Source organism: Schistocerca gregaria, chromosome 5 (assembly GCF_023897955.1).
Source record: "Schistocerca gregaria isolate iqSchGreg1 chromosome 5, iqSchGreg1.2, whole genome shotgun sequence".
Classification (NCBI taxonomy): Eukaryota; Metazoa; Arthropoda; class Insecta; order Orthoptera; family Acrididae; genus Schistocerca; species Schistocerca gregaria.
The window spans coordinates 460,501,468-460,528,879 of NC_064924.1; the positions used below are offsets into that span (position 1 = coordinate 460,501,468).

General features: G+C 40.8%; 1 protein-coding gene across 1 annotated transcript in view; it reads left to right on the forward strand.

Moving 5' to 3' along the window:
- Nucleotides 1-1,085: 1,085 nt before the first annotated feature.
- Nucleotides 1,086-27,412, forward strand: part of LOC126273383 (glutamate receptor 1-like) — a 161,336-nt gene continuing 135,009 nt past the window's right edge. The window contains exon 1 of the mRNA XM_049976936.1: nt 1,086-1,118. Coding sequence (XP_049832893.1) covers nt 1,086-1,118 — 33 coding nt within the window. The remainder of the gene's footprint in view (nt 1,119-27,412) is intronic.

A 27,412-nucleotide genomic window follows, 5' to 3' on the forward strand; every position in this document is an offset into this window, starting at 1 on the left:
ATGAAAATAAAGAATTAACAGAATTTCTAAAAGCAGAAGCTGCTGAATCTTCTAATAAAGAGAAACAGAGGAATAAAATACAACGAAGAAAACCAACCTGGATGGAAAGTGGTGAATTTTGTATGGCAACAAAAGTTGATGCACTTGTGCACAAAGATCCAAACTGTTTTTCAGAAATACTGCAATCAAACGAGAAGGAAGAATGGATGCAAGCTATCAGTGAAGAACTTCAATCACTAAAGAAAAACAATACCTGGGTGCTGGTTGACCGTCCGAAGGATGCCAAAGTATTGCAAAACCGCTGGGTTCTACGGCGAAACGTCGCAGCAAATGGAGGTACTCGCTTTAAAGCCAGATTGGTTGCAAAAGGCTGTATTCAGAAAGCAGGAATTGATTATGACGACGCCTTTAGTCCTGTGGCACGTTATGACACCATACGAACTCTGTTGGATGTAGCTGATTCAAAGAAAATGCTACTAAAGACAGATTTTTTGAATGGAATACTTGAAGATGAAGTATATATGGAACAACCAGAAGGTTTCGAAGATGGTACAGGTCGAGTGTGTTTCTTAAAAAAGAGTCTTTATGGGTTGAAGGAAGCACCACGTTGCTGGAACAAACGTTTTGTTGAGTTCATGAAGAAAGCTGATTTTTCAAACAGTGATGCAGATCCATGGCTATATTATCGTAGACAAAATGTAAATAGCCTTTATGTGGCAATCTACATTGATGATGGCCTGATTGTCGGCAGTAACAAGAAAGAAATTGCTCTTTTTTAGGATATTTTACAACATGAATTCGAAATAACAACTGGCAGTCTTGACAATTTTCTTGGCATAAAAATAAAGCAATATGAAGATGGAACAATAATGATAAGTCAAGAGAAACACACAGAAGAAATTCTGCAAAGATTTCGAATGGCAGAATGCAATACAATCTCAACTCCTTTTGGACGGAAGGACAATAATCAAAACGAAGAATTTTCGCCATCTGTGTCCTACCATGAAGCAATTGGTTGTCTCGTGTACCTTTCAACAGTAACTCGTCCAGACATCACTTTTGCAGTCAATAAAGCTGCTCGAGCTATGGAGAAACCAACCACTGAAGACTGGAACAGAGTAAAGCGCATTTTCCGGTATTTGAAAGGGACCTTAAATGTTGGAATTGTATATAATAAGAAAGAAGAGTTAAAGATTTACGCTGATGCAGATTTCGCAGGTGATAACCGGACAAGGCGCTCAACAACTCTAGGTTTTGCAAAGTACTCAGGTGGTGCAATGTCATGGACAAGTCAGTTGCAGAAAGTAGTAACCACATCCACAACCGAGGCGGAAGAAGCGAAAGAGTTAGTTTGGTTACGTCGTCTACAATCAGAATTAGTGGAAATATCTGGGCAGCCTCCAGTTCTTTACATTGACAATGCTAGTGCATTGAAGTTAGCAAAAAATCCACAATATCATCGACGTTCTAAACATATGTAAGTCCGACATTTCTATGTTCGTGAAAGATATCTGAATGGTGAGATTTTCTTGGAACACATTGATAGACACAACCAGTTGGCAGATATTTTGACGAAACCCCTTGATAGTGTTCGATTTAATTTTCTATGTTCAGAAATTGGCATGCAAGAGACAAAGCAATAATTTCATGATTTTTTTCTTTTGGAGGAAGTGTTAAAAGAAAAGAAAAAAATTCCTTGACGTCTATGTTTATGTGCTGCTCCATGACTCTGCTGTCAATATCTTTATTCTTGGCTTGTGTGTAACTTCTATGTTTTTTTCAGTAAATGTGTTTTTTCGTATCTAGAGTGTAATTATAAAGTTAATAAAGTGTTTTCTTGCCTTTAAAATAATATTTATTTTTTATCACAGCTCATTTCAATACTAAAAATTACAGTGTTTACATGAGTAATATAGTGTCAGGAAGGCAATTTCGAACGTTTTTCTGTTCTTGAATGTGTATTTGCTCTAGTAATACGACACATTTGGCGTCGTCGTTGTAACATGTTTTTTCTTGATATATTTGGAATAACCAAGAAAAGAAGGTTATTATGTGAGAAGGAGCTTTCGTAATCCATGTAATTCCACTTTTACTGCATTTGTATCGATAGTATTTTCAGCTTTCAACTTTTTGATCGTTCAATTTTGCAAAAAAAAAAGTAGTAGCCCATAAACGTGTGCAATGAGGAAAGCAGCAAAGCATGCTATCGTAACATGTGCGTGTCAACGATTATTGAAATATTATTTTTTTTTACGAACCAAGTGCCTTTGCACACAATCAAAGCTCCAGTTGTCATTTGGGATACGACAACGAAAGTCGATAGTTATTCCCAGTCATCGAAACTGAGCATGGGCACACAGAGTGACGTCACGAGGAAGTATCACTGTGGTGAACCATGGAGGTATAAAAGCGGTGAACCTAATGACGGTGGACGTCGGCTTCATGTTTGTGACGTAATGACCACACCCTTCTTTCTTTGCTCCCATGGTTACAAACTGACAACTGACAGTCGCTTCCCTTATTTTTCCAAGAGATTCACACGGACCCAATGTTTAGATTATGGAGAATAATACAATTAAACGTGAAGAAAGTATTATGGTAGATACAAAGATCTTGGTTCTGAAGCACGCCTTAACATTTATTATTATTATCAGCTATCAAAATGCAGATTAATGTCTTGTAGTGAGCTGGGCTGTGATGTGAACCCGATAGCGCGACGGAGTTCCTGTTTACTCAGAAAAGCTTTCTCTATGTATTGAAATTTTAATACGGCGAGTGTTATTTGGGGGCGGTTACACAACAGTCATGGCCAGCTCCCGTTGCTACAGCTTGTGACTTGCGCACTGAAGTCATCAATTTGAAGGCTTGCGTTATCGACTGAATTGTTTGCTTTGATAATAATCAGCGATAATAACTCTCAAACTGGCTCTATTCTTACAGACTCGTTACGCTACATCGCCTTCGTGTCAGTTATAGATCTACCGTGAAGCAGTTCAAAGGATGTTCAGTCGAATTTCGAAACGAAAATGGTAACAAACGGCATCGTTGTGCGAGTGTTGCCATTACTCGTAATATACGGAAGTACTGTTTGTCGTTCTCTGACTCCCAACACAATAGCAAACCTGGTGTCTTCACTCGAAAATCAGCTACACTTTAGCTGTGTCTACTTGACGCTTTCAGCTCACGAGACAGGTATTAGTGCCCTAATTTGTCACACTGATAATACAATGTTATGCAAGTTTGTTTCCAACAGCGAAGATATTACAAAATCGGTTGCACATGTGAAACAAGCCATTTTTGTCACTGCTTGAAATGTCCTCGAACTCAGGACGGTTGTAAACTATAGGGTGGGCAAATAGAAGTGGCCTGGAGAACCGAGTTCCAGGGTACAAAGAAACACAGCAGAGGTAAGGAAATACAGTACTACCCGACTATAGCAGATGCTGAAAATGACCACCACTCATCTCTTGGCACTTTTGGGCCCTGATCATCAAGCTCCTGGAGGTGGATCGAAGCTGAAGGCCTGCAGTCTCATCCGAAATGTTCTGCTGCACTTCTTGTAGACTATAAGGGTTGTTGCAATGCATCTTAGACTTTAGAGCTGCCCACACAAAGTTATCGTACACTGACAGATCAGGTGACATAGGTGGCCAGCTAGGGCCGCGATCAGCCTGTCCCCTGCCAACAACTCCGTCAGGAATGAAGATCGTGTAAATGTGCTCCTAGGTTCGGCCAGCTGTGTGGGCACTTGCTCCGTCCTATTGGAAGTAACTGTAGGTCTTTTTTTTTCCTCCGTTAATGCTGCCAAAAGTTGCGTCCAAACGTACCCAATCGTCTGGCCCACTTTTATTTGCCCCACCCTGTATAATGGTTACCGCAATGTAGAGAAAAGCCCCAAAAATAGTAGTAACTTTCACAGAAATTGAGTGTGTTATTACCAGAACCCTGCTGCGTAAGGCTGCAGTACACTCACGCTTCAGTCTTAATGTCACCTGTACACAGCGTACAACTGAGTGTCTGAGAGCATCGGTTTCTTTTAAATATTTTTAAATTCTTTCTAACTACGACGAATTTTAAGAAACTGTGGAGCCAAAAAGCAGACACTTCCCGCTACCAAACACACATCCCTCCCCTTCCTCCCGTCCATGTCATTTCCTCGTGGGAATAAGATGTCAGCAAATATTCAGGTTGTCGTATCGATAGACATGTAGTCACAACTGCGCAAGGAGAGATAAAGGACACTGAGCTGTTTCGTAAAGATATTTTACCCTTCATGGCAACACTGTTTCGCTAAAGGTATTTACTTTCACATTTACGGGGGTCACTCCAAAAGAAATGCAAACTTTTTTTTTTTTAAATCCATATTTTATTCTACATGTTTGAAAGTTTTACAGTGTGTAGATATATCCTTTAGGAACAATATTTTCATTTCTCCACATAATTTCCATCCCTCTCAATTGCCTTACGCCATCTTGGAACCAGCACCCGTGTACCTGCATGGTAAGAATCTGGACCAACCTGTTAGAGCCACTATTTGGCAGCGTGCACAAGGGAGTCACCATCTTCAAACCTTGTTCCACGAAGAGAGTCTTTCAATTGCCCAAAGAGATGATTGTCTCATGGAGCCAGGTCAAAACCGTAAGGCGGGTATTTCAGTGTTGTTCATCCGAGCTTTGTGATCGCTTCCATGGTTTTTTGACTGACATGTGGTCGTGCATTGTCGTGCAGCTGCAAAACATCCTGCTTTTGCCGATGTGGTCGAACACGACTTAGTCGAGCTTGAAGCTTCTTCAGTGTTGTCACATATGCATCAGAATTGATGGTGGTTCCACTTGGCATGATGTCCACAAGCAAGAGTCCTTCGGAATCGAAAAACACTGTAGCCATAACTTTTCCAGCAGAAGGTGTGGGTTTGATATTTTTTCCTTAGGTGAATTTGCAAGATGCCGCTTCACTGATTGCCTCTTCGTCTCTGGTGAAAAATGATGGAGCCATGTTTCATCACCTGTCACAATTCTTCCAAGAAATTCATCTCCACCATTCTTGTACTGTTCCAAAAGTTCGCTGCATACCGTTTTTCTTGTTTCTTTGTGAGCCACTGTCAACATCCTGAGAACCCACCTGGCACAAACCGTATTTAACACCAACACTTTCAGTATTCTGCAAACACGTGCTTCCCCTATCCCAACGTAGCGTGACAGTTCGTTCACTGTGATGTGTCTGTCAGCAGTCACCAATTCGTCACCCCTGCACATTGTCTGGAGTGTGCGCAGTACGAGGCCTGCTGCTGCGAGGACAATCCTCAATATTGCGGTGCCCGCTTTCATCACCGAACCTGCTTGCCCACCGACTAACTGCACTGCGATCGACAGCAGCATCTCCATACACCTTTAACAACCTCTTGTGGATGTTTCCCATTGTCTCGTTTTCACAGCACAGGATTCTATGACAGCATGCTGCTTCTGAAGAAAGTCAAGTGTAGCAGCCATCTTGAAAACATGCTGTGATGGCGCCACTCACGGGAACAGGTAGAACTAAGTTTGAAAACAAGTGGGAAGGATGTATCTATACACATCCAAAATGAAAACTGTATTTTTACAAAAATAGTGTGCATTTCTTTTGGAGTGCCCCTCGTATTTGGCGAGTGATAAGGGTTACTACACAGACTAAACTAAGGCTCGTCGGTGAAGAGAAGGATCTTCCACTGGTCTGCAATCTAAGATACAGTAGCACATCGGTATGACTGCTCCAAACGATTCTCCCATGACATTTGATGTCACTTCGAGAGCACATCGCCTGTTTGGACCATTCTACGTACAGTGATCACTATTACCAACCTTACCATGGTTTCTTCAACTATAATCTAAATGGGACGGTATATTCTTCGTCGCACGGTCTTCGAAGTGGCAGATAATGAGAAAAGTGATCCCGAAATGGAAAAAGCTAAAAATTGTTCAACGCTTGAAAACCCGACTGGACCTTAACGGTTTGAGCTGTTCTTGGCTCGCTTGTTGTGTGAAATGAGTCTGGGTTTAGACTTCTCGCCTATGTTCCTTAATGGAATTAAATAAAAATAGGTCGCCTCTGTCTTGTAATTCTTCTCCTTTGGTATAGCTATCCTGTTATGAAGTGCCTTTTTTTACTTCAAACATTTTCTCCGGACGGTTTAGGCCACACTCTAAAGCTAAAAGAAAATCTTTATCACTGCAGCCAACTAAATGACGAAAGTCTGTCTTCAATTAACTGTCCATATATTTTCTCTACTCCTTACGTAGTTAAATCTTATACCTTACATAGGTATATGTTATTTCACACGACAAGATCTCAATTTCTGCTACGCCCTAAATTCATCTAATAACATAATTTCCATTGTTTTTATAACTTCTTGCAGATTTTTCGAGCTGGCATTCCACGGTCATAGCATACCTTTGGGCTTCACGTTTCGAGAGTAAGCAGGTCTCCCCTTCAGCCAGTGGTACTGTTCCATTCGGCTTTCTGCCCAGCATATGTTCAAATGGTTCAAATGGCTCTGAGCACAATGGGACCTAACATCTGAGGTCATCAGTCCCCTAGAACTTAGAACTAATTAAACCTAACTAACCTAAGGACATCACACACATCCATGCCCGAGGCAGGATTCGAACCTGCGACCGTAGCGGTCGCTCGGCTCCAGACTGAAGCGCCCAGAACCGCTCGGCCACAGGGGCCGGCTCCAGCCGATGCGCTGCGCCCGTGAAACCCGTGACATCTGCAGATAACAGCATATCATTTCCCACAGAGTGGGTTGTTCTTGCTTTAATTCTAAACTACAACAATGACTTAACTACACGAGCATCTTTCCTCGTCTCGAAGGACATAGGTACGACCTATCATTTCCCCTGAAACGACTTGTCGCACCTCAGATTGAATATAGATTGCGAGAAGTATCTTTCTCGTGTTCTTGTTGCAGGTAGCTATAGCAACGAAGTTTTCCCGGTAATTAGATAAAGGCGTAGAACATATCCCTTTTCATGATATGTAGGACGGGTACAAACAACTAAGAGCCTATACCGGATAACCTTCATGATGGAACTGAGAACACGAAGGCTGCTTTGAAAAATGTATAGCGAAATGGTGAAACGCCTGTAAATTATTAATTAAAGCTTTGTGCAGGAACTGTCAATAGGATCTCAACATAAACAAATTGCGTAAAATATGTAGACATTATAACAATAATAATTGTTCGCTTACACAATTCTTGATCAATCACTGAAAACGGTCACAACTTGGAAAGAATATGCGACAGGAGAAAATTGTAGGAGAATTACCATATAAAACTAATCGTAGGAAAGGCAGATGCAAGACTAAGATTCATTAGAGAAATTATATTAGCTCACCCACGGAAGAGGTAGCTTATAAAACCGTTGTTTGGCCCTTTTTTTCAGTGTTTCTCGTCAGTCTGGGATTATAACCAGATACGATTAACAGAAAAGATGGACAAGATCCGATATGGAGCTGTACGTTTGCTCAAGAGTCTATTCGGTGAGCGCAAGGTGTTCACCAGCAGCAGGAGCACACCCTGCAAAAAAGCTGTCGCATTGTGATATACTATCAGAATTCAAAAACGGACGGTCTAAGAAAGAATGAAACAACATAATTGTTACTTCTTCTACATCTCCCCACATTGCTGTTGTTGTGGTCTTCAGCCCTGAGACTGGTTTGATGCAGCTCTGCACACTACTCTATCCTGTGCAAGCTTCTTCATCTCCCAGTACCTACTGCAACCTACATCCTTCTGAATCTGCTTAGTGTATTCATCTCTTGGTCTCCTTCTACGATTTTTACCCTCCACGCTGCCCTCCAATACTAAATTGGTGATCCCTTGATGCCTCACAACATGTCCTACCAACCGATCCCTTCTTCTAGTCAAGTTGTGCCACAAACTTCTCTGCTCCCCAATCGTATTCAACACTTCCTTATTAGTTATGTGATCTACCCATCTAATCTTCAGCATTCTTCTGTAGCACCACATTTCGAATGCTTCTATTCTCTTCTTGTCCAAACTATTTATCGTCCATGTTTCACTTCCATACATGGCTACACTCCATACAAATACTTTCAGAAATGACTTCCTGACACTTAAATCTATACTCGATGTTAACAAATTTCTCTTCTTCAGAAACCCTTTCCTTGTCATTGCCAGTCTACATTTTATATCCTCTCTGCTTCGACCATCATCAGTTATTTTGCTCCCCAAATAGCAAAACTCCTTTACTACTTTAAGTGTCTCACTTCCTAATCTAATTCTCTCAGTATCACCCGACTTAATTCGACTACATTCCATTATCCTCGTTTTGATTTTGTTGATGTTCATCTTATATCCTCCTTTCAAGACCCTATCCAATCCGTTCAACTGCTCTTCCAGTCTCCCCACATATAGCTTTATAAGTGACCATGGCAGTGAAATCACAGTAATTCGACCTCATGTGGAGGCTTCTCGACATAGGTTCTTCAACCAACATACGCGAACGGCTCATGAAAGATTGAATATGACAGTGGTACACGTCTTATCTTGTCGTGGATTGCGGAGTACAGATCTAGAAACAGACGTTACAGCACTTATCGGCGAATATCTCAGGTCTTGGTCGTTATTCGGTATGCCTCATGATTACCGAATGTCTGATTAAGTATTGTTGCTACAGTCAAAGGATAGTGGAAGTAACTTTGGCCTCCTCGCAATAACAATTCTTCCTGTAACTGATACTTCAGATATACAGGGTGTTACAAACAGGTACGGCCAAACTTTCAGGAAACATTCCTCACACACAAAGAAAGAAAATATGTTATGTGGACATGTGTCCGGAAACGCTTACTTTCCATGTTGGAGCTCATTTTATTACTTCTCTTCAAATGACATAAATCATGGAATGGAAACACACAGCAACAGAACGTACCAGCGTGATTTCAAACACTTTTCTACAGGAAATGTTCAAAATGTCCTCCTTTAGCGAGGATGCATGCATCCACCCTCCGTCGCATGGAATCCCTGATGCGCTGATGCAGCCCTGGAGAATGGCGTATTGTATCACAGCCGTCCACAATACGGGCACGAAGAGTCTCTACATTTGTTACCGGGGTTGCGTAGAAAAGAGCTTTCAAATGCCCCCATAAATGAAAGTCAAGAGGTCAGGAGAGCGTGGAGGCCATGTAACTGGTCCGCCTCTAACAATCCATCGGTCACCGAATCTGTTGTTGAGAAGCGTACGAACGCTTCGACTGAATGTGCAGGAGCTCCATCGTGCATGAACCACAGGTTGTGTCGTACTTGTAAATGCACATGTTCTAGCAGCACAGGTAGAGTATCCCGTATGAAATCATGATAACGTGCTCCATTGAGCGTAGGTGGAAGAAACTAAAATGAGCTCTAACATGGAAATTAAGCGTTTCCGGACACATGTCCACATAACATCTTTTCTTAATTTGTGTGTGAGGAATGTTTCCTGAAAGTTTGGTCGTACCTTTTTGTAACATCTTGTATTCGGCTAAAAGCAAGGGAGATTACTTCCACATATGTGGCAAACATATGTCTCTGTCAGCTGGAGTAAACAAAAAATCGTTCACTTTATCTAACGACATATGTTTCCCGTTTTTATAAATTCTGTTATATGGTGTTGCTCGGCTTAACCACTTGACACATTTGAAAATGATTTGCAACTCAATAGAAACCTGTTGCACGAGTAAAAACTACAACTTATTTACTTGTATGGAAACTGAGCGTGTTGGTTCAAGAAGCTATGTAAATATTGTCACGAACAATCTGTCGACGTCAGTGTAAAGAAACAGTGGTGCAAATATGGGTTTCGTGGTATGTACACTGACAGAATTGTTCAAGCCTCCAGTAATACATCTAAACTAAGCACCGCCCGAACAGGCCAAGAAGGCCCAACGGTACTGACCGGCCGCCGTGTCATCCTCAGCCCACAGGCGTCACTGGATGCCGATATGGAGGGGCAAGTGGTCATCACGCCCCTCTCCCAGCCACATGTCAGTTTGCGAGACCGGAGCAGCTACTTCTCAAACAAGTAGCTCCTAAGACTTTGGTTCACAAGAACTGATTGCACCCCACTTGCCAACAGCGCTGGACAGACCGGATTGTCGTCAGCCATCCAAGAACTAGCCCAGCCCGGCAGCGCTTAACTTTTGTAATCTGGCGGGAAACGGTATTACCACTGCGGCAAGGCCGTTAGCAATAGTACGTCTAGCCCAGGAAAATTTTATTTTTTGTTGAGTTTGATCTAGATAATGAGCTGTTTTGTGCGCCACTATACTGACTTCGTAAAGTATAGCTCAAAATACTCCAAAATTAGGTGCAAAATATTTTCAGAAATAACAGCTAATACGAACTGTTTAGAGCATTATATAGTTATGAATATGGTGTGGTGGCTATCTAAAGATTATAATTGTGCGAAAAACGTTTAAACACGACCAAATAATTATGTACTAGATATGCTTGTCAGTACTCCAATAGTTATTGCCTTCAGTTATTTCTTTGTGTATCGATTCCCTTCTACGTCTTAAAAAGATTAATTGCCTGGGACAAACAGATAGTAATTCCCTTGGCAACTGTGTAAATCAATACAGAAACCTCTGTCTAAGCTATCAGAGCTCGAGTTTCACTAAGCCAGTGTCTTACTTGAATTTAAAACAAAATTTGAAATGAGTTAATAAGTTATAGCTTTTCACTAATTTGAATCCTGAAATAATCTTGAAACAATATATGACGTCTTTAGGCTTTGCTTTCGCTATACGTAATTTCTCCGACTTACGCCCACGTAAATCTAAAAAACCTAAGACCTCATCGGAATATATCTGAAGCGCTATAAACTTACTGTTGAGATAAGTAGAATCTACTCACGTAATTAAGATAGCAAGTAAATATTTTCTTTAACGTAAGTTTCTAGTTCACCGTTCAATGAACACCAACGATATCGAAACACCTGATTCAGAGATATTACGAAAGTCCGCTAATCTGTCACTAAGTACATAGGCGACATTAACTTGTTAACACATTCCCTTTTAAAGATCAAGTTATTTAGAAAGATGTGAATTGTCGGTATTCTTTTCCTCTCAAAGTAATATCAATATCTTTGAGATCAGTTTATTCTGTATCAATTCGCTAACACAAGCTGACTCTTTAATAACTGAATAAGTTACTGGATCCTATCCTTCTTGAAATACTACTTCAGGCACTACACTTAGGGCTATGAACACTTGAGTGAAGACTTTTATTAGACGCCTGCTCACCAAACAGTCGGTAATTCTTTTTCATACAGAAATAAATAGAAAATCGAAACAAAAGCTTTCTTTTGGAGCCTTTTTTTTTTTTGAAGCCCTTTATTGTTTTTTTTTCTCATAGAACTCACCTAATCGAAATAGAAATCTTTTACGCTACAGTTAATTATAACAACAAAAACTATTTTCCCTCTTCAGACCTTGGCTGCTAGCCTATTCAAAGTCCCCCACTGTCACTGCTGAAGGAAGGACACACCTCATGAAGTTGGATAAGGGTACAGAAAATGTTATGTTCAAGTAATGGCCAATAATCATGAATTTTCTCAAGAATGCCTTACGTTACATTATTCCTAGAAAATAGCTTGGAATCCAAGTGAATCAATATTCAAAATTCCACATAATAAGTAAAGGATCCTGCATAAAGGATAACAACTGTTGCTGAGACATCAGCTCCTGCTCTGTTCACCTTTTCACAGGAACAATAGCCCAGAACTTAAGCCCGTCGTACTAAATTGCCTTAGAGCACTCCGAGCAGATCTCCCCTCCTAAACAATCGGAATTACGCACCGTATCGATCTATACTCAGATCCATAAAATACTCTCTACTGAATAACAAAAAGAAAGTACACTTTCCAGATGAGGTGCGTATCTCACTTTGCATACTAAATGATCAGGATTTTTCTGTGTACAGAGCAGCAGAGGTAGGGTTTTTGGAAGAAGCAGCAAGACAGTTTCAAATATGTATAGAACCTATGACTAAATTTTAATCATCTATATTAAATGAGAAACATAGACAACATATGTGAATGAAAATAAATACTTACTGCGGATACTTCCTTATGTGTATACATCTTGATATCTGTTGATAGTGGAGGTGGATGAAGATTAAGTGAATCGTTTATTAGTAACCCAACTTAAAAATGTTTGTACCTTATCTAATGCATACGTATGAACACTTTTGTGCTCACCACACGCTTGCCTGATTCTTTGAACTGATAGCCAGTTGCACTCTTCGAGATTCTGAATAGTCATGCGTCTCTGTGCGGATGGAACACTTTCTCATGGTCTTTGATGTAAACAATCCTGTCTGTATGATCACAGTTCGGAATGATGTCACCATATCTTCCTCGTTCGTCGTTTCAGCGTTTGCCGAGATGGAATTGTGTCAACCATGCTGCAGTTCCTCAAGTCTTGGCACATATTACTGTACTAAACGGTTTATGCGAAGCGACAATATTGAAAACATCATTACTATAAGTCCAATGTTGGTGAATTAACAAATCAACAGCCTTAGGCACAAATCGTCCGCCCTCTTTGTAGGAGCCTTGTGCATCCCCAGTGACGTTTGCAGTTGGAGACGGCATTGTGGAATGCCTCTTGATACGAAGCACCACATCTACATTTATACAATACGCTGTAAGATCCCAGTCAGAGATGAATAATTTATCACGCAACAATAATGTCGATGCAGCGATGGTTGGAGCGAAATTCTTTGATGATTGACATTCAGGAAAGGAAAACAATGGCTAGTAGTGGTACATGGTACCCTCCGCCACGCACCGTACGTACCTGCCGAGTATCTATGTAGATGTAGATGCAGATGTTTTGGATGCTGTCAGCCTATCGCACATCAAGCCAGAATCAGTTTCTGTTTAGCATTCACAATGAACTGCCTATTATCCTCAAAGAATGCCATAACCATTTTAAGCTGGATACACGCACTAAATTGGTTGCTTATCAATTCCTCTGTGACTTATCCTGCATTTTATAAAGCTTGCAGATCTGAAGTTGCTGAGAAAACGTATGTTTTCAGGGTTGATGTAATACCAACATTTCTTGTGCGGTAGACCTCAACATCATAAAGTTCGTATCTTATTTCTTGACGCAGACAGATGAAACTTCACATGTAAGTCTCGATGGTGCTACTGGAAAGCTTCCATCCCTCTTCATAAATGTGACTTCTAAATATTGCTAAGAACTGTTAAATCATCTTGAATTTGAATGAGAATTTTTATCGCGTTATTATTAAATGTCACCGGAGCAAAATGCTCGTAGGAAAAATATTCCTGATCTTGTCAAAAAAAAAAAAACTAGCACTATTGTACTGTGTAACATCATTGTATGGTTTCAAACCTATCAATTTAAGGGACTCGTAATTCTCAGGTGTTATCACGTTTTGCTTCTGCTGTGAAGTGCGTGTACTGACAATTCTGTGCATGGTCGGATTCTCCCCATCTGCTTTGACCCATGACGTCCTATGTGATGTCACGAGCTGCGCGGCCAATGATGTAATTGTTAATTTATCAGTGGTTGTCTTAGTTACTGGTGTAAACTATGGTGTTTGTAAAATATGCTTTTTTATTCCAAATATGTTGTAATTTACATGGGTGTGGTTAAGATGAAACCTGAGAGCACAGCTTAAATTGTTGCTAGAGAAATTACGTTGCGGTGATTCACAAATTTTCTCACAAATATTTGGCTGTTTCTTTCCGTATTTGGCAAGATTTCCAAGGCTAAGGTTGGACAGGAGTTAAATTGTTTCAAGTGAAACGATTAGTGATTATAATTATAATAGTGATTAAAATTCTTTTGGGTATTATGTCGCGTCATTGCTAAAAGCTAACAACAACAATAAACTAAAGTCGACGTTTCGGCCGAATTGCAACGGCCTTCCTCGGGGCACGACTGGTTTTGCATGGGGATAGGTGCTTCTATTTATGACAGACTATCGATGCCTGACGTCACTGCTGTAAAACTTTTAATTGGCCCTCTAATATAATTGGCTAGTCATGACGTAAGGGAAGATGGAAAGAGAGAGGCTATTCGTGAATGTCTATGTCATCAACGATTGGTAACTGTCCGCCAATCAACGTTCGGCTTCTGGTCGCCAAGCTTTCCTCCTGGTGTGTGCGGAAGTCGACTAACAGTTGCTCTACAGCTGTTTGTGCAGATACGTCCGTGTCCCGTGTAGCTTCTGCCCCGCGACCGCTCGCGGCCCGTTGGACTGGGATGGCCGGCAGCCAGGATGCCGGGAGTTTGTAGCCGTCATCTTGATGTTGGCAGGCTCTTTAATAGTTTCGATCGCCTCCCGTATTTTGCGTTCTCGCATCCACGATTCTTTCGCCGGTACTCGGGCCTCCTGGAACCTGATAGGTTGTCCACAGTCACGGTGGTGTTCCGCTAACGCCGATTTGTTGTGTTGTTGTAATCGTACATAGCGTTCGTGTTCTGCTACTCGTAAGCTGACAGGTCTCCCTTTTTCTCCTATGTAGGCAGCTCCGCACTCACACCGTAGTTCGTAAACACCTGCAGTGTTAAGAATGTTGACTACATCCTTGGTGGAACCTATCATTTCATGGATCCTGTGATTGCTTAGAAAAATCGGTTTGAAACCTCGTCGGCGGAGGACTTTGCCTTCTTCTCGTGTTCTGCTCCCTTTGGTTTTAGTTACCTTGCTTATGATTTTGTCATCATAGCCCTTGGCAGTTAACGTATGCAGGACAGAATACTTTTGAGGTGGGTGGTGGTGGCTCTCCGCGTGCAGGTACCGATTAGTGTGCGTTCGTTTCCTGTACACTTTGTGTCCCAGTTTACCTTCGGCAGCTCTGTATACTTCTACATCCAGAAATGGCAAGGAACCACTGTTTTCAGTCTCATGTGTGAACTTTATATTTTTGTGCAGGTTATTTAAGTGCTGGAGGAAGTTTCACCGTGAGGCCAGATAATGAATGTGTCGTCAACATATCGTAGCCAACAACTGGAACGTAACGGAGCAGAAGCTAGGGCCGTTTGCTCAAACGCGTCGATGAAGATGTCCGCAGCTATGACACCGGCTGCGTAAGCCTACGTTCTTACATAATTGTAATGTTTCTTAAAATTATTTAGCTGTTTTTGTAACGTGGCGTGTTTGTTGTATGTTGTGCACTGCTGAACTGTTTGTGAGGGTAATGAGTAGTGAATGTATTAAAATCTTGGTTTTTAAAAATATTTGGCTGTTTTTTTTTCAGATTTGACTTCATGAAGGCATGCCATATTTGAAATGGATTCTTTTCTTTGCGGGGGGGGTGTCATGTTGTTAGCAATGTTACGACACTCAATAGTAAGGGGTTGAAAATTTTATTAAAACTCAATCACCTTGCTAGTTGCAAAGCGCGATCACGCCGGAGGCAGAGACAGAGCCAGGAAATAAGCGATATATCGAAAGTGGGTCAGATTTAAGCACAATTTACCACCACGCCGAGAGAGATAGCGGACGAGCTCATCAGAAAGTAGCACAGGACAGAAAACCAACGGAAACGTGACACGCATAGTCGCTAGCTCGTAAGACATGTCGAAAGCAATTGTACCTATTTCATAAGAACCAGTATCAGTGAACCCACACAACAGTTCAGAGCCTGTTAAACGCATATAAAAGAATAAGAAGGACACTTGCTATCATTAAAAACCGAGCATCGCATCATAGTCTCATGTTAAATCCCTTTAAATTTTCGAGCTCTCCAGTCTTCAGAAAGTTGTGCATTGGGATCGATGGCGGTACAGTAATAGCAATCGATTCCACGATTACGAAACTGTAGCGAATCTGTGTCCCAGACATTCCAGAACAGTCCTTGAATCTGTGGAAGATGTAACTGAGATGGTCATCGGCTGTTGAACCTCATACCATTGTCGATGACGGAGATGACTGTCTTTGGATAACACTGCATCACGGAGGGCGGAAAACGGCATCTGCTCCTCGTGCTGTCCACATTCCTGTCCAACACTTAGGTGCCTCCGGGTGCTGAAACCTACCTGGCCGGTAGGGGGGAGATCGACCGACCACACAACTACCGACAACATCCCATTGTGCATGGGCCATCAAGGTTTAACATAGCATCTCGAGTGGGATCGAGTACACTCCACTAGCCAGTACGAGATCATTTGTTCTGGGCCACAGCCGCGTTGGCAGAACGCCGCGGCACGACATCAATCACTCTTCGCTTGGGCCTGCAGATGAGGAGCTGACTCGACAGACCCCAGCGGGAACCCAGCTCGCAGCTGAAATAGGCATTGGCTTCAAGGCCAGCGTGGAACGAGATGACTGTAAACATGGTTAATACATAATTGAATTTTGATAGCGTTTTACACAGGTACCCAACTGCTATCCTGACTTCATGCAGAGGAGTCTCCGCTTGGTCCCTCTATAGCAGTGACTTACTCATGTGGTGGATGCTTGTGTTTGTGGAAATGGTTCAGTTGAATGTGATCGAGTCTCTGGTAGTTACTGGTTATTTATTTGTTTTTGGTTTTGAGCTGTTAGATTTCATTTGCATGCTTTTTATACTTTCTATGGTTTGTAAGTTTGTTTTTATGAGTTATTTTTTCGTTTATTTTGGGACTGTTTGTCTCTGTGAAATGATTTTTTTCACATTTGTGTTTGGGAGTGGGAGGCTTTGTATTGATATCTGTAGTTCAACTACATAGGTCTAGTTAAAACTTCAGTACTGTTCTTTATGGATGTGAGTGGGATTTGTGGCATCGCTGTCTTTGTTTGAGCTATATATTTCGAGCGAAATATTCAATTCCAGTTTTGTGTTTGTGGATGTTTTTGTGAAGTTTATTCTGGAGGAATTTGTGTGTGTTATTTTATGATTATGTGAATTTTTGTGCAGGAGTGTCTGGTACCACTGTCTTCGTTCCGGCTATATAGGTCAAGTGAAATATTAGATTACAATACTGCGTTTTTTTCATTTTTGTTATTGTGGTTTTTGCATTTTTGTTGTTCAGTTTATGAGTGCTTGCTGTTTGTCGATTATTATGTTGTTGTGTGAGGGGGAGGTCTCGTTTAATTGACTACGTTCGAGCATTAAAGGTCAGGTGAAGTATTCGATTTTTATTTTCTGTTTCTTGTATTTTTTTCTTTCGGTTTATTCTGAAGGAATTCTTGTGGGTCAGTTTTCGACTTTTTGATTGCTTTGGAATGAATTTAGTTTCACTGTCTTCATTTTGTTTGTCCCCTCCCCTTAACCCCCAATTCCTGCAGTTATCTTGTTAGTTTTACTTCATTAGTTGACGAAAATGTTTCACATGCTTCTTTGTGTTTGTTTTGATCTGGAATGGTCTGTCTTGTGGAAGCCATTTTGAAAGATGTAATCGGCCTGTTATTAAATGTTTTCTGTGGCTGCCTCAATAACTCGCTTAAGCTATGCTGTTTACTCAGTATATGATGTCATGTCAAAGCAGATGATTGGAATCGGACCTTGTTCAAATTCCCGCTGGTTTTATATTTTATGACCGTTGTGCAACTGTCTGAGGCGGAGACGTACTATGATTTCCTCTTCTCGAAAACCAACTAAATTCTCGTCGTAGTCCACAATGCTAAACCCGAGATGGGCTACTGTCTGCAGCCAGTGGGAGGCATATCAGCCAGCTCAGCACTCAACAAGTTTGTGTCCTGGTCCCATTCTAGGGAAGAACTCATGTATTGTGTGTATTAATCTGTAGCCTGTTGCGCTGTAACACCCGATATGGATCACGCTAACTGGTAGAATATTCACTGACTGCGCCGACTCATAAACTTTATCGGTATTATTCTCCAAAATTTGGCTCCTCGAGAACCCGAACACTAATCCTACCGAACATTCTTCGCTAAAGTCGATTGTCTGTTTTGTAGTTTGTATCTCTGTTTAAATGTACATCGCTCAAGCCCTTTCACAGCTCATTTTATAATTTAAATCGTCAATAACGTATGAATCGGAGGGTATTTCTGCAAGTTTATCTCTTCCTAGATGCAGTTCATTGCTTACCTCGATGATATTAGGTATGCTGTTGTATGTTTCCAGAAAAATCAATGCAATACTCCATTCCCTCTCGCTTAGATCTGGCAAAGTATATCAATTTAATAACGACGACCATTCTTTTAGCGTTAGAATGTACAATAACAGATCTAAACCTCAACTGGCACAGCGGTGTGTATGCGGCTTGTGTTTATCCAATCATCAGCAGGAACAAAGGGCAGAAATGCCAACAGAGATATGAATCGAAGTTTGGTAGCATCGAAAATTGTAGGACATGCGATTGTTGGCAAAGTAATGGCTCCATTCTTCCGGTGGGCGTAACAAACACAACCCAACCATTTAAATTTATGATCCCACAGTCTTTGGATTTCTATTTTGTATTTGGCAATATATGTTAGCATAAAGAGTCCACCAACTCTTGGTATTTTGAGCTTTTTGACGAATTTAAGCATATATATGTGTGTGAGTAAATGGTCTGCCTGGCAGTATAGTTAGGATTTTTTAATAAACAGTCCAGTTCCTTCTTGTATAGTTTTAAATATAATTCTTTACCAATACTGATAGCCTCCACCATCCTATTATGCCTTTTAGCCTCCTGTAGTTGCTCCTCTGTGTTACGTGCATTCTTCAGTGTTAAGTCTACGGCAGCTGCCTCTCCCGCTAATGAGTCAATAACGGATAATCCCATAAGTACTGGGATTAGAAATAGGATAATTCCAACGTGCCGTTGGTACTGGAAAAACCGTAGGGGCTCTACACGCTTTCTTCTTTCCTTCTTACCCGTTTCCATCTAATGGCACTATTTGCCACTGCCACTGCTGATAGATTATATTTTTCAAATATGCTACAGGTTTTATTTTCTGCTTCTTTATTGTATAACAATCTGCATTCATAATTTTCCGGAAATTTATTCGAGGGCCCAATTTAAGTTTCGCATGCATTGCTTTATCAACTGCAAGTGCTGGACTACATTGTTCTATGTCTCTGTCCTTTATTTGATGCATTTCCTTCGCTTTATCAAGTAAAATTCGATCAGCAGCATGACTTTCAGGCAAACCTTGATTTGCTGCAATACACTGTCCTATACCTGTGTCCTTCCTTTGAAATATTTGCGTAGGTTTATCAGGTAAAATTCGGTCAGCGATGTGATGTTCTGCCAAAGCTGAATGCTAAATCTTGTTCCTTGCATATTTCACCTAGCAGATTAATCTCCTTATCGTCATGAGCTAGTCGTTAAGTTATATCGAGGGATATGCAGTTCATCTGGTAACTTATTACGGATACTGCTGCCATCTCTGATGCACTTGGCAGCACTCATGTTGTGCTGTTGCACTGTCTGAAGTTTGCACACTCTGTTAAATATCAAATCATGAGCATTCACCAAACTGTTCTGCAATGATGGAAATCCGAGCCATTTAACTGAGGGCTTATTCCATGAATATCTTATGATACACTCAGCAAGAAGTATGTCCAGTTCAGAGCTTTTCTCTTAATCTTCTATGGAAAAACTCACAGAGATATCTTCACGTTCACTGTTATTGAAGATGTAAGTTCTCAAGAGTTTATCCGTTGCCCTTTGGAAACTGTAAATATGTTTTTCGATCAGTTTGACAGGTAAGATTTCCCAAAAGCAGTTTTGAAATATGTACCAAAACACATACACTGAATTCCTGTTTGCATGGATCCACCAGCATAGTATGACTGTATACTGTATTTAGAAGCTCATGGTCACAAACATCAATAGGTCTCATATTGATCAAATGATGTTAAGTTCGATTGTAGTTTACAATAATTTGTGAGAAACTACCTAATCACTTGCACAAATCATGAAGATTAAATCATGTCCACATACAGCTTTTTATCATTATGTTCGAATGTTCCACAAGACTCGCTTTTGTGAATGACAATGTCATCTAGTGATCTATTCTATTTCATTCCATTACCTACTTCAAATTTCTATTGTAAAATACGCTCCCATGATAGGTTTGAAGGTTGTCAGGACACCGATTCGTCCCCAGCTGCTGCAATTGTTCAAACGCCTGTGCAACCTTGCTTTCATAAGTAGAGCCTTGGCGAATTTTGAATACAGATCTGTAGTCATTACAGATATTTGAAACCTCCGTTTTCTCATGAATACTGTCTCGTATCTATGAGATCAGCCTGCCGCAAACCATTAAAACTTCGTATTATGAGGCGTCTACGCAGGAATGTTTTTTGGATGGCTTGTTGAGTTCTCGGACCACTGTCTCCATAATTATTATAATTATGGAATAATGTATCTTTCTCAAAGCTCTGAAATGACTGATATAACCCATTCGTGTGAGCTTTATTCCCTGCAGCAGCCGATGCTATGGGAGTTGCAGCCGCTCAATTATTTCGTTCGAGTCATTGTCGTATATGCACTTCAGAGGTAGATTGTTCAATTTTTTGTGCTGGATGTCAATGCCTTCGCCTGTACTACGTACACCAATTAATGAGCTCTAATAATGATAATTTATTTCCTTCTGTTTGGACCTTTTATTCATCTATTTGGAGTGTTGCCTCACTTCTGTGCTTTAGTCACACAGAGTAATTCAGCATCTGTTTTTATCTCCTTCAACAAATACTTTTGGGATTCGATGTTCCTAAGAATATTAGCTCCGCTAAAGTATGTATTTGTCAAACTCCTTTTCTCCATCCTGAATTGTGTGGTCCATTAAGCTTATAGGACTGTTTTTCCAAGATATTCGGTTGATTACAGCTGACTCCATATGTTACTTCTGTTTTGATAGCACAGTGATGGTTAATGAAATCGGTAATAGCAGATCCTTCATTTTCTTCTCCTTCTCCTCCTCTTCTTCTACCACCATCCAACGCGTGCGAGAGTTATTTAATACTTTCTGTTAATGGTTCAGTAGTTTCAGAGAGAAACTGATCTCACTCCAGCTGTCCTAATTTTAACAGTAATAACTTCCAACAAAAAGCCTCACTTGCCTTGATGACTTTAAGTTTTGTCGACATTTTGCAGTATGCTGCACTGATTCTTGCGTGGTACACATTTTATATAGTTTCATACAATGTTTTCTTTAAATCTCTGTCACTCTCATTGACCTTTCCAATAACTACATTGATTATCCTCAAGAGGGATTCGTTGCTTTCTTCTGCTATGTTTACAGGAGGAGTTTTTTTATATGTTATAATGTTTGTTTCAATTTCATAGTTCATTACTGTTACTGTTTACACAGCATTTCTTAACGTCTGCGTTACCATAGTATAATGTGTAAAAGTTATGCTAGTATTTTCAATTTCATGGACCTTTATTGTAACCATTTTCATAGCATCACCCAACATTTGCATTTCCATAGCATAAAGTTTAAGAGTTTCGTCGATATTTTCAATTTTCATAGAAGAGCTTCTAAGACTTGCACTGATTGCCTCGATTTTTCTATCGATGTATAAACACACGTTTTTCATGTGCTTCACCCCTTTGGAATGAGCAAACTGCATTCGTATGAATTTGTCCAGGGTCTACAATATTCTACACGTTTATATATTGGTGTACTACCATTTAAGCAGAAACTTCTGAAAGTTTCTTCAATATCACCTATCACGCTGTTCCCTGATTTTGTCAATAGCCAGAAAACAGTGATTCCAGCAGTCCACCCATATGGTAATAATTTCATCCACTGTCATATCGGTTCCTTTATGTGCTTGGTTAACATAGTTCACATTCATATTATCCTGTCTGAAAACAATAACAAGGTTCACATTATCCCTTACCGGCTGCTTCAGAATCCTGGAATATATATAGCTCTAATAAAGATGTCGATCTTCACATGACAGACAAAGCAAAAACATTGCCGTACCTAAAGACAGTTTTCCACTGTCATCGAATGTGAATACCATATTTGGTTTTACTTTTTTCTGAATGTTTGATAGGTTACTCCGTCGATGTTATGTAAACTCTACTGTAGTAGCTGGTATCTGACCGAAATAACATTTTTTGAAAATATGCACATATGCTTACAGTGGATCCCCTCAGGATGCATTAGCAATGACAGAACTACTTTAGTCTTCCTGAAGTCAGATGGTGTAACAAATAAAGTACATGTATTATCAGGAAACAGTGATCCATTCCTCTTCTTCTTCTGGTTTCCAGTGTCACTGCAGGTCCAATGAGCTATAAAGAGGCTCTTGTGATCGGGGTGTTCATCCACTTATTGATGGTGACAACTAGGCATTCACGTTAGCACCGTATGGGCTTTAGTTAATCAAAATCGGATCACAGAAAAAATACTTTCAGACATATTATAAAAATGTGTGAATGTACGAAGATTGTCGAGAAAGTAAAGAACGTTTTGGCATAACTAAATAAATGAAAGATATCACACGAAACTTTATTTACAAATTTACAATATCTTACTCCGTTTTTCATTTCAGTCGTCATAGCTATCAAGGTACTTATTGCAACATGGAACCAATTTTTCAATTCCCATGTTGTACTTCTAGCGCCAGAAGCTTGAGCCACGATATCATTGTTTGTCAGAGGTCTTCAATGTTTGTGAACTGTATCCAACTAAAAATTCCTTTAGTTTCGAGGGTAAGTGAGAAACACCTGGTGCCGAATCTGCGCTGTAAGCCCTAACTAAGACGTTGAAGTTCTTGCTGTGTTCGTGTAGATGCATGAGGCTGTGCATGTTGAATCAAAAACACATTTGCAACAACGTCGCACATCACTGAAGACGCGCTCATTGCATTGTAACCACAAACATTCTTTATTTGCCTAAAAATTTCGATGGGCCGAACATTTAGTGCTTTCAGAAAACGAATGACACTATGCACCTACCACTTCGCTGTATTTACAATGGGCGCCGCTGTTTCGACAGGTCGCAGAACAAAGAGACGTGACCGCTCGGCAACAAAACTCGACTGCCACTGAGACGAGAGAAGGACATAACCGGCATGCTTGCGATCGCGGTGGTGGGGGATCGGCGCTGGCGCTGGGTGTTGTGCACAATCGATCTTTACTTTGTGGATGTCCCTCATACGTATGACTGTATGTACAACTAGACAAATTTCAACCAAACTTCGTACATAGGTCAGTTACTGTGCGGAAAGAACCACCTACCTAGCGAACGGTAAGGGCAAGGGCGCATTAAGTTATTTGTCGCTCCTAACTAGAGAAAAACACGTCTACCTCTCATTTCGACATAAATGTACCACCAAGTAACTTACATCTGGACATAATTCAATCTATGACTGCTGCTGTTGCTAATAATTATAATAATAATAAAGATGCATATAGAAGTCACCACACTCAAGGCTGGCAAAGCTGCTTACAGTGTGCCTTCTCTGTAGAAAATTCCGTCACTCATGTTTTAATAGTATAATTCCTATGTTATGACAGAATGCATGGAGATGATGCAGGACTAATGACTTAGTTACCTTCTGAACAAAATCAATTTATATTTGTAAAAACCATGGTAAAGTGTTCATAAACCTATAAATCTACAGTAGGCTGGCTGTTATTTTCCAATCTCATCAAATCGAAATATGTTTATTGGTAGTTTCAGTTTAGAGAAGTTGTTAGCCTTCGATTCACCTGCTTTTTATGTAGTGAGCGTTTCAGCTGTGTCCATATGAACATGCTGGGTAATTACAGGGCGAAAAAAATGTTGTCATTTCCTTTTCTCTTTTATTTCAAAACACAGTCATTCCGGATTCTTTATAACTAGGTTTGAATTTGCAAGAAGGCTTAGATAACCCGTCTGAGGACGCAAACGCTCCTCAGGCTGAAGGAATCTACATAACGGCCCTTATTCAAAGCTCTCATGGTTGAGGATTCAGGTGATGAAGATTCATGTGATGAGGATGAAGTGGAAATACCAGACAATCTTAACCCTTGACAACACCAGGCCAAAGCTGAAATAAGATTGACAGGGTATGCAAATAGAAACAGATTCGAGAGATTCAGATTACAGGAACAGAAATAAACAAAAAACTAGGGTTCATGGTGCACAGACTTCAAATTTGAAACCATTTTCTTATTCAAGTTTTTGCACACATGTTGATAGGTCTGCTGTAGAAATTTTCGAGTTATTCTTTGGTAATGATCTCATACAATTCCTGGTTGATGTGTCAGGCAGCTATGCACTTTTTAACAATTTTTACACTGTAAAAACGTGAGATGTTTCCTTAGCATCATAATTATAAAGTATTTATAACTTCTCTCCAAGAAAAGGTTATATTGGGATTCAAATTTGCACAAAAGAAAGGAGTTTGTGTGCAATGCCATGACAAGAAATCCTTTTGAACTAATTCTTGGATGTCTGCACTATAATGACAATTACAAATTTGATAGAAAGCGTAAGATGTGGAAAATTATACCGTCACAAACGTAATAAGTTTTTTGTTCCTCAGAAATATCTGTCGTATGGTAAATTAATGATAAAATATTTTGAGAGGCACTTTTGGAAGAAATATATCAGTTGGAAATGAATACAATTTGGATATAAAGAATGGTGTTCATTGACCACTTCTGAATATCTTGTACATTTTTCCTTTCATCAAGGAAAATCACCAAATGAAAATAAAGCATAAGAAGAAGAGCTTGGTAAGGCTACTGCCCCGCTCATTCAGATGACAGATGATTTAACACTGAAAGTAAAGCAATACTGAGATTCCATTTCATCTTTGATAGCCTCTATACACGTTTTTCTGTTCCGTATTTTCTAAGAGAAGAAGATTGTGGAGGACCAGACACCGTTAGAGAACAAGAGTTACCAAATATTGTCCCATTTTTTCAAAGCAAGAGCTAGTTACAAAAGAAAGGGGATATTTAGAACTTTCACATTTCGAGGATGACGGCATTATTGTCACAATATGGGTGGACAATCGATTGGTAGCTATAGCAACTACCTGTTAACGAGTGGTACCTGTATCATCTTTAAAAAGATATTCTGGAAAGGAAAAGAAGACTATTCATGTATAACATACTCAAACTATTGCAGATTATAATAAATACATGGTGAAAATGGACAGGATGGATGAAAACACTGCCATGTACAGAATAAATATTTGAAACAAGAAACAGTATTACGCCCTACTTTGTTGACTGACTGACATATCTACACATAATGCATGGCATGTGAAGAAAGGAACAAGAGCTATGGCTACTCCGCTTGAACTGAGGAGAGAAATTATACAAGTTTGACACAAGAAATGTATGAATCCCTAAAAGGAAGAGTGCAGAGCTTCTATCGGTTCTATATGCAGATACAAATCAAGTGTAAGTACATTTGGTATAAAACACTACATAAAGAAAACTGAGAATAGAGAGGGCATGTAGAATCAGCGAAACCACTTCTATGTGTTTCAAACGGTGGTAATATGGACTCACAGTTATTAAAAAGCATTTCTGTGACCAATAAATATACCAACTAGTAAGAAATTTAAGAATTTAAACTGAAAAGCACACAGGAAAATCGAAATATGTCGCTTCCTATTACAAGCTTTGTCAGCTCTCAAATGAAACAGTGGACTCTGATATGCTGTTTCAGCGATGGAAGCAGCCATCTAAGTCTGACGTGAAGAGTTGAGTTCTTCGACCAACGATCCATTGCGGGTCAATCGATGGTGTTTCCTGGGAGAAGTGCATTTGTGCTGTCCTGTAATTGTACTCATGCCAGCTATCTGTGTCTTGGCTGTCTCCTGTTGAAATCCAGGTCATACTTCTGCACAGTTAGCATCATCCTGTGTGGTGCTGTTGGCCACCAACAGGCACCTTGGTGAAATGGTTCAGCTTCCTGGCTGTACGACGCCTTCTATGCTGAGCACTCAGTCCCTGACCACAAGTAATGTTAATGACAGCTGAGCCGGGAGTCAGCAACTCCCGGCCACTCTGCTGCCACTAGTCAATGCCACAGAGAAGTAATTTTGCATAGTGCAAATCCTGACAGTAACTATATTCCTAGCCAACACTTACTGATGTCCTCAGGCATGCCACTGAGACACAGTCATGCACTCCGAGCTTCGCATCCTCTACACATAGAGACCACAGTTCCCTGGGTCTCCACAGAATTACAACTCTTTTTTCGCTAGTTGAAACGACTTAACTGGTTCTCACTAGGGCGGCAGCAACACAATACCCATATCTCTGTTGCACTGTCTGGTTGCTACGGGATCAGTTGAGATATCTAGGTTCTGAAGCACTGTCATCCGCAGAATGAACTAAAATGGGTCGACGTCTTTGTGTCGGTTCTACGGAATGGAGACAACAACATTACGGTCACCGAGATAATGTAATGACGGAAAGTTGCTGCAGAGGGGATGGTGTTGACTTGTGTTTACTCTACCAAACGAATTACGCAAGCAGCTGGATTCAGATGGTGTAGTGAGCGGGTAGTGCAATGCAACAGCAACGTGACGTACCCGAAGCTATGACACGGAGAGTCATAGGACGGTTGGAAGCGGGACAGACACAGAGGGAGGTGGCTGCAGGTATTGGAGTGTAGCAAAGTGTAATTTACAGGACCTGGACGCGATTTCAGACAACAGGAACCGTTAAAAAACGGCAAGGTCAAGGCGTCCACGGGTAACATAAGCCAGAGATGACCGTTTTCTCCGGTTAACAGCCCGTCGAGACAAGAGGCTGAATGCCACTCAGCTGCAGCGCACCCTCCAGGCAGCAACAGGACGCACAAAATCAACACAGACAGTCCGAAATCGCATTCGGGAATGTGATCTCTACGCACGGAGCCCTATGGTGTGAGTCCCATTAAAACCACGACACCGTTTAGCCCGCAGAAACTGGGCGGAGGAACATCAGGATTGGAGTCATAACGAATGGCGCCGGGTGCTGTTCACAGATGAGCCAAGATTTTGTGCTCAGCGGGACAATCGTCGTTCCCTCGTCTGGAGAGAACGAGGAACTCCGAACAATCCTGCTTATGTGCAGGAAACATCACCATATCTTGGTGGTAGACGAATGGTGTGGGCAGGAGTCAGTATTGGCAGACGTATGGACCTCTACTACGTTCAGAATGGCGCTTTGGCTGCTCAGAGGTATAGAGACGAGATCCTTCTACTTTTTGTTGTGCTCTACACTGTTGCCGTAGGAGATGGGTTCCTTCTGGTGGACGGTAACGCTAGTCCCCACAGAGCTGCACTGGTGGATAGCATGCTTGAAACTGAGGGAATTGAACAAATGGAGCGGCCAGCTTGTTCGCCAGACTTAAACCCAATTCAGCATGTCTGGCAGACGCATTGCAAGCAGACCAGCACCTCCCATAACGGTTGCAGAGTTAGATATTGCACTCATGGAAGAATGGCCAAAATCCCTCAAGAGCTGATAGACAACCTCATACTGTCCATGTCACGCAGATGCGCAA